Below are 9059 nucleotides of genomic sequence, written 5' to 3'. Positions count from 1 at the left end.
ATTTTGTAACAAAAGAAAATTAGGTAAAATTCACCTTCGGTGTCCGTGAATAAAGTTGTACTGGAACACAACCACACCCATCCCTTGGTGTTCTTGTTGGTGGCTCCTTGGGCCCCTAACCATGACAGAACTGCGTAGCTGAGATTGAGACAGTAGGTCCACAAAGCTTAAGCTGGTGGCTATTTGGGACACTGACCTAGATGATCACAGCACTTGCACAATGTGTAGATTTTACCTCCAACATCTAGAAGCTTTCCTTGTTGTAAAAAAAATGAACACCTCTGGGGTCAGCCGATGAATACAGGCAGCACATCCTTTGAAGGGTTTTTGACAGGGCTTTGGGTCCACAGAAGAACACACCGATGCTGCTGCTGGAGGGGTAGGAAAAGGGAGCAGTGTTACCAGGGCAAGGCCCAGACAATCGCAGAGCTCGGAGGGGCTGTGGATGTAGGCTGCTTATTCATTTACTGACCTGCATCCATCCACCTCCTTTTTCCTTAGATTCCCTCTTCCTATTTTCAGCACCTCGCTCCCTCCCAGATTCAGGGGTTCACCCAGATGGCTGTGCAGGAGGTTTTGAGAGAGAGAGAGGGTGTCACCTGGATTTTTGATCAGGTGACCTTGATTAGCCTCTTCTTGGATCCATGGCTAGAATATAAGCTTCCTGAGAGCAGAAACCTGGTCTGGTGTGATCCCAGCCCTCAGGACAGTGCCCAGCATATAAAAGACAGTCAACACATCTTTGTTGAAGAAAAAGGTGAAGTTGATTATGATCTGTATGCACTTGGGCAAGACCTAAGATGTTATTTTCCATAGATATAAAACAAAGACGACAATTCCATGATACGTTTTATTTACATTATATGTTTTATGGAAAGCAAAATGAGATAATGCATCCAAAATGGTTTTAAAAGGGTGAGTTACTACTAACATTCTGCTCAACCCTGCCTTTTTTTTTTATAGATAATAAAATTTATACTGAAGTAGTAGCAGCTTGATTTATTTCTTCTGTTGGAATTACTTTAATTTTCTAAGAAGTCCCAAACAAAGAGATGGAAGGAAAAAAGACATTACTGAAAATGTGGTCAACAAACGCAGTCCTCTACAATTACGACATCTCGGATAGCATGGCTGAGGAGATATTTTTACATATGGCGATTATCCCAGGGCGGCTCAAATCCCTTGTGACATCACAGTGCAAGCCTTCAGCTTGTCTCTGGAAGTTGTGATGTTTCTGGGTCTAGAGGGAGTTACAGAGATGATGTCTTTTTTCCCCTTGTTTTGAATGTTATCATTCCCTGTAGCATTTTTCCAGTCTTTGGCATGAGCCAAATTAGTTACTCTAGTCCAGATCAAAAATTCTCCAACTTTACCATGCTTCAAGTCATCTAGGAAGATGGTTAGAATGCAGATTCCTTGGCTCCAAGGAATGCACGGTTAATATGGAGCCTGGGTAATATTGACACACAATGTCCTGGGAGCTCCCTTTGAGGAACTGTCTTAGGAACATTCTTCAGACCCAGGACCAGTGCACTCTCTGGATGTATTCCTTCAGATCTGGCTTTTGTTGGGGAATGCCTACATAGCCTAGTTCATCTTAGCTTACACAGAAGCGGGGTTCTCTGCCGTATCAGAGCCACCTTTTAATTAATTATGTGTTCCAGAACTGTAATGACCATGGTGGAAGTCGATGGTTTAATGATATTTTAGACTAGCTTCAAAAGAACTTATCAAATGGCTTCATTTGTAAATGACAATATGTTTAAAATGTGTAAGTACGACTCTCAAAGATATCGTTCCCCACAGCTAAATTTGACAAAGTAATTTTTCAGAAAAGATTTCCTAGCCTGAAAAATATGACTTAATGAAGCAATTTACAGGGGGTTGCAGAGCGAAAGGACAATGGGTCAGGGTGCTGTTGGTTCCACCACGTGGCTGCTGGGTGACTTGGGGCATATTAATTATCTTCTCAAAGCCCCCATCACCTCATCTATACATTGAGGAGCATAAATCTAGTTCCCAGCTCCTGGAATCTCTTCTGCTCTCGGAGCATCGCTGTGAAGTCAAGGTAGGCCATGCGGGTCCAGCTTTTGGCCTCAAGTGTGGCACGTGGTGATTTCTCAGTGACTCTTGGCTTATCTTCGTCATTATGACACACTGTGTCTGCAGGACTCTGCCTACTCCACGTAGCTGAACAGGGGAGGGAGGGAGGGAGAGGGAGGGAGGGGGGAAGGGAGGGAGGGAGGCATTAACTCGGAGGCGATGATAGACTGACTTGAATCAGCACTGTGTCTTTTGAGCTCTGGAATGAAACATGTTGAGAGATGCATGAGTCAGGTAAATCCCTTTCCCGTGAGAAGTCACAGCTCTGCTTTGTGTCTGATGCCCAGAGGGACCCTTGCATCCATTTTTCAAAGATGCTGTTATGGGTGGTGATATTTTTCCATTAGTGTAGATGTCACCAAAGAGATGGCCCACTGGCCCACTCCCAACAGGCTAAGATGTCCTTTCGTTTACAGCCACAGTTACTGTTTGCAGGAGCCAATGGTGCTCTTTGATGCTCTGCCTTTAAAACTCCATTTCAAAGGCTTCTGATTGCTGGCTGCCAGGTGTACCACTGGTGTCCCCAGCGGTTCACAGCTCCCCTGCCCCTTTGAAGTGATGGCTATTACACTGCACAGCTAAGTGCATACTTTTCTGTACTCAGGGTCCATAACTGTCATGGCTATGCGATTGCCAAAAAGTCTTACAAAGGCCATTCATTATCTATCTTTGCTTTGACCAAAAGGTCAGCCCTTCACCAGCTGGCTGCACATCACTGTCCCCAAGCAAGGCATTCTGTTGCCTGCCTGCTGTTGCCCTCTTGGCATTTACAATTCCAAGTATGAAGGTTTCTTGTCACGAATGCATACCGTGCACCGTGGGGCCGAGATTCCGTGAAAAGCGGTTAAGGCGTCGATGCGGCAGTTTTTATTTTTTTCTTTTTCTTTTATGAGGCAATAGACAAATGCAACGGAACCCTAATGGGGTTGGTAAAGAAAAAAAAAAATTCTTCTATACAATTTAATGACCCACAATTGCTCAGAATTAAAAAAAAAAAAAAAGATTCTCTGCAAAAGAAGTATAAAACCACGAGACACTATTTATTCTCGGGTTTACAGCTGCAAGCCGGGGAGTTTGCACAGGCGAGAGGAGCTGGATCAGGGACAATGTTAATGGCATTGATCAGTCTGGGCTGCTGACTTTGATGAGAAAAGGACACATTTCACATGGGCTGCAAAGATGGTTAACATTCACAGCATTATTTTTAGCTCTGATAAACAGTAAGGAAAATCCTCCTTTCTCCTTCTATATTTGCTAAATAACTACTGTGCTCTTCTCTGTGGGGTTGGTGCATTTTTCAAAACAGGGCAGCGATACCATGCATGAAAGGCATCCAAAATATCACCCGCCAGGAGATTTCAGCCAGCAGATATATGGGAGTGTGGGTGCGCCTGGGAGTAATCCCACCACCTTGCTGGATTCCCAGGTTCTGCTGCCGTGAGCTCTTCTCTCTTTAAATTGTGTGTTTGTTTTTATGTGTTGGCTTTTATGCTTGGTAAGTTATAACCCTGTAGGGGCAGACCCTAAACCCCATTTTAAAAAAATCAAATTACTTTATACCCTGAGTGCATTCTGCAAATAAAATCGATAAACAGAAGGTTCCCGTGGATTTATGGAGACTTAGAAAGAAGGCACCAAGAGCTATAGACCCTGTTTCACACAATGGACACAACTTCTGGTTAATCTTTCCTAGTGAGTGTTTTTCATTAGAAAACCCTCCAAATGATTTATCACATAATTATAGTTTATACAACACCTTCTTTTTCATAAGCACAGATGATAATTGTGCTGGCCAGCTTTTTTTTTTTTTTTTTTTAACCTATCTTCCAGTCCGTTGTAGCTGCTGGCTGCATGACTTTCCTCTGTGCGTTAATTACTGGGCTGTTCGTTACTTGCTGCAGACCCACCTAACAGTGCTCTGGTGGTGTGACTCTTCTGCCCACTTCCCACTAGCTCCATCTTTGGCAGGTCGAGCCGTCTGGCTAGGACTCTGGTCCTAGCTTTCTCCTCCATCTCTCCATCCCTCCTCTTGCTCATGCTGGCCACTGCCAGGCTCTGAGGTGTATGGATAAAACTGCTGCCCTTGAGGGACTTAGGATCTTATAAGGGAGACAAATAAAAGCAGCTAACTTGGAAGCTTTGGATTTCTGAAACTGGTAGAGCCATTTTCCCCCAATCCTATTCTCCTCCTCTACCCCAACAAAGCACTGAAATATATACACTTCATGCATAAATAACCTGCTGTCACAACTCATAATTTGATAGATAACATCATCAAAGCAGCTTTGCAAAGCAATAACGAATCCACCTTCTACTTTCTTACTCTCCTCCCTAATCCCCCCAACCACACGTAGAGTAATTCTAGTAATTTTTGTTGTATTTTCACTTGGTTCTAACCAGAGAGGCAGATGCCCTCTGGTGGGAAGGTACTATTTAAATATGCTGACAATATTCGCATCCTCAGTGTACAGTGGCTTTATTTTTCTCACAAAGCTATAATTTATCATGTGTTGGATTTTCATGTAAGTCTACTTCTTTGAGTGTTCTGAATATTTTAGTCATATAATGAATGTTTAAGATATCCTGTTAGATAAAAGACCTTGTGTGCTAGCCTCTGAATGCTAATGTCTTAAAAATATCATTGAAAAACATTTTGCACATATGCACGTACAAATGAGAATTGAAGGGTGTGCACACAAGCAAATGTGGTTCCAGATGGACACATTTACTCCATTTAGTATAAAGGTATTTTTACATATCTGAAAACAATGGGTGGTCTAAAATACATTCATGCAATATGGATCCGAAGCCCCCAATCATATGGCAAGTTGACACCTCTTTTCATTGTTGGGTTGGGTCGAACTGCTTTATAAAGGGGTGTTGTATGCTTCCACGCCTTATTCTTCCAGTCAAGATAAAAGAAACACTTCTGAAGTTTCCAAAAGTGGCCAGAGCTTTAAAGTTGTTATGGTAATTAATTACATAAAGTTTACACCTAGGAGGCACGGCCAAGTTATTAGCAGATAAGTCAAAAGCAGCAAACTATAAATATTATCTGAAGCGTAAGATCAAACGCGGAAGCCCTATGGAAAAACCTCATATTCAATTAATTAAAAACAGCTGATCCAGAAATTCAGAAGGTTGAGCACATACACAAAATGTGCGTTTGACAAAGGAGTAGCTTGATGTGACAAAGCTATATTTATTTTCATTCTGTCTACCTTCTTGGCAATGATCAGTTGACTCCTGAATACTCATCTGTAGCTTGGGAACATATTGAGGGTGTTGACCAAAACAATGAAATTTAGCTTCCCCTTGGTAAAAGACCCATTTCTATAGATTAATAAGACAGATGTCAGTGCATTATTTAATTAGCCTACTATATTTTAATTAGGAGAATGATTTTCATTGTTTTTGTTTAGAGTGCTTTTTTGTGTTTGTCTAATTGAAGCAATAAACAACAATTATCACAGGCATGTGAGTTTGGTAATAGCAATAAAAGCATTATTTTATACATATACTTACTATTTGCTGATTGCCTTTGAAAGCTATTCTTTTGTTTTTGCAAATTCAGCTGATATAATTACCAATATTAATGACAAATAAAAACAATAGATATGCTTTCCTTTTTTCTATTTCCAGCCTTTGATCTATTTTTAATTTCTCTCCCCTCTTCCTTATTTGTATTCGTTTTGATGCCATCAATTTGTTTCTCTATTACTGTTATTTTTGCAATTTTCTGTTTCCTTTAGAGCTTGCCCAACTCTCTTTGATCTGCTTCCCTTCAAGCTTTATTTTTGGTGCTGTTTTTCATGTTCTATAAAAAATCCTTTTGCCCCTCTTCCCTTTATTCTTTTGATTTAACTCCTTCTCAGAACAAGAACCAACTCTAGCTTTGAGTGAACAGGTAAATGTTTTTTCAAGAGCAAGTCCTGAGAATCCTCGGCTTTGCACTGATGAATAGACATGGTGGAGAGCCTACTTCAAAGGCCCTCGAGAACAAAGGACCTTTCTGAGACCACTAGCAAATCTACCAGTTCCTTCTGAACCGTCTTTGCCAAAAGATAGGAGCTAACACAGGACAAGCCTGTCTGCAGGAGTGGCCAAGTGGGCTTAGGAACAAACATATCCTTGACATAATAAGGGGAAAACATACTGTTTATCTCTTTAATAAGCATCCTGAGGAAAATTAATGTGACTTTGTCCTTTGTGCAGAACAGTAATTGGATTGTGTGTTTCATTTCTATCTGGACAAAGGCCAGGATATTGAAATACTTTTCAATATTAGATTTTCTTGTTTAAAAATTAGATTTTATTGGCATTCTCTTTCCGAGATTTCTTCATTAAAAGCTTCATTAAACATAAATCTCCTTTTACACAGCAGAAAACAAAAATTATTGCAACGAGGTCATTTTGAACGTCTTCTAGAAGGGCGGGGACAGCTTCCTTGCTGGAGACTCCTCTCTCCCAGGGACAAAGTGACAACTGACTTTGTGGGCAAGAGTCTGATATTTGTCATATTGAGGCTTGAAACTATACAACAAGTTGCTGTGTTCTAGAGTTTTAAGCTATTCCAAATATGGTATTTTTAAAAAATCTGGTTGGATGTGGTGGAGCATACCTGTAATCCCAGTGGCTCAGGAAACTGAGGCAGGAAGACTGCAAGTTCAAAGCCAGCCTCAACAACTTAGTGAGGTCTTAAACAACTCAGTGAGACCCTGTCCCTAAATAAAATATAAAAAAAAGGTGTGTGTGTGTGTGGGGGGGTGCAGTGGTTAAGGGCCCCAAAATTCAATCCCAGTACCAAAAAAAAAAAAAAAAAAAAAAAAAAAAATTGGGCTAGGAAGTAGGCTGTAGAGGCTTGATTCAAAGACATGCAAACCTGGGGGCCTCTTCTCTCCTGAAAGATGCAAAGTCATCCGTGGGGGAGAGAGAGTTTGCAAAGCTAATGTGCTGAAAAATGCAACTGGACATCAAATACATTTCTGCCCTTCTATTCCAGCCTCTAGAAAGAAATGAACACACTCCTGACAAGGCAAGTGGGGAGAGTGACAGCCACAGTTTTCCCAGCTCAAAACTGTTTTTGCTGCTCACTCCCTGCAAAAATTGGACAGGCTCACTTCTCAGCCCTGCAAAGCATAATTTTCTGGGCAGAGTTTGTGCAAACCCAGTCTTACCCTTGGTCTCCTGACGCACCGTGTTTCTGGCTCACACTTTCTGAGGGGAGAGAGATAATGAAATGGTTTGTTTGAAAGGCCTTCCCCACTGGGCTGCAGACTAAGTGTGTAACAGAAATAAACAAATGCGCTGTGAGATGTCAGTAAGAGATGAGCCTAATAAAGAGCCGGACTCTCTGTAAGAGCTTACAAGATATATAGATCCCTGTTTAACGCCTGCAAAGTGGGAAAATTCCTTTTGTGATCATTGAAAACTGAGTACAAAACATTGGTCAAAAGTAAACTTTCACCAAAAGGTGAAAGTAGGAATAACCCACTCCCCCAACCCCCAAAACCCTAGTGATCATATATGAGCTTTGGACCTCTTAATTTCTACCTCTAAGTATTTTAAGGAAACTGTAGATGAAATTAACTTGTTTCTGCACTGGACAAGAACTGGATGGGGGTAAGGTGACACAGGTGGTGACTCTCAGGGCTCAAAGAGACTTGGGCTCCAGGATCCAGGACCAGGTGTTGAGAAAGGAGCCCAGGGGAACTGGATTCAGAGGGTCTAGAAGCTAGGATGGGTTGGCAGACCCTGCTGGAGAGAAAGTGGCGCTCCAGCCCTGGAGTCTAGGCCAGGTGTCCACAAAAGCTAAGGCTAGAGGCAAAGGGGAACAAGTGGACTCCTGGATGTGGGGCTGGAAAGAGCCTCCAAGGCCACTTGCCATAGGTTGGCCGCTCTTCTGGGGCATCTGAGGCTGAGCCCCTGGAGTAAAAGTGAGACTTTGCAATTGATTGTGCAGCTGGTCCACTTCCACCCCAACCTTGAAGCTAAAAGTTGTTGTTTTTTGTTTTTAACTTTCTTGTTGGAAATTTGTTGCTCTCAGATGACTCAAGGTCAGGAGGAAATTTCCACAGACATTCCTTCAGCCTGTTTTTTTTTACCCAGGGCTGTGGGCTCAGGAGCCTCCTCAATGAGTACTCTTGTCTTGGGTGCAAGCTTTCCCAGGCAGGCCGTCCAGGAAGCAGGGCTCAGAGAGAGCTGGGGCAGCTGAAGTCAGAGTGACTTCACACAGAAGGAGGGCACTGGAACTGTATGCCTACGAACCCTGAGGGCCTCCGGTTACTTCTTCCACGCTTCTCTCTTCACAAAGCTCCTTCAATAATGATCCAAAAAGTCTCACAATGTAGTGACAACTAATAAAGAGTAAAATGGATAGTTCTGGCACAAACTGACTACATGCAAAAAAATAAAAATGTAAGAAGGAGCTGAACTGACATCAATAATATTCACCAAAAAAATATTCTATTGAGCAGAAATAAACACTAGGAAGCTACAAAAAGGTTAATAAAGCATAACTCCTATGAAAGAAGAGCAGAGAGCAGAGATGTAAGGAAGCTGCATGGAGAAGTCACAGGTGATAGAGGTGTGGTCAGAAGAACCCTAGGATGTTTTACTTCTGATAAAGTGGACAGAAAGAAGGTTGGGCTATGGAAGACCTAAGTAGCATGGTTAATAAGGCAGATAAGAGTAAGATTTATTTAACTTTGGGACCTGCACAGGAGAAGGCTTTTCCCTACCCTCCAAATGTTGTGGGTTTTGGAACTCTTGTTGATCTCTCTCTGCTCCATTGGTCATTTCATTTGGTGTTATGGCCTCCAACCCAGCTTCTGCCCTGAAATCATGATGCGGACTCACTGCCTACTTGACGCCAGTATGTGTAACCGGAATCTTCAGCTGAACATGTCACTCCTGAGAGCCTCAGACTGACAACCAGAATGCTTACAGTGCCATCC

The 9059-nt window shown here is 42.2% G+C and overlaps 1 protein-coding gene across 1 annotated transcript in view; it reads right to left on the bottom strand.

Annotated features, from left to right (window-relative positions):
• Positions 1 to 244: 244 nt before the first annotated feature.
• Positions 245 to 9059, bottom strand: part of Nox3 (NADPH oxidase 3) — a 53594-nt gene continuing 44779 nt past the window's right edge. Inside the window, exon 13 of the mRNA XM_076859410.2 lies at positions 245 to 371. Coding sequence (XP_076715525.2) covers positions 245 to 371 — 127 coding nt within the window. The remainder of the gene's footprint in view (positions 372 to 9059) is intronic.

Source organism: Callospermophilus lateralis, chromosome 6 (assembly GCF_048772815.1).
Source record: "Callospermophilus lateralis isolate mCalLat2 chromosome 6, mCalLat2.hap1, whole genome shotgun sequence".
Lineage (NCBI taxonomy): Eukaryota > Metazoa > Chordata > Mammalia > Rodentia > Sciuridae > Callospermophilus > Callospermophilus lateralis.
This window is presented reverse-complemented; position numbering and strand designations above follow the sequence as displayed.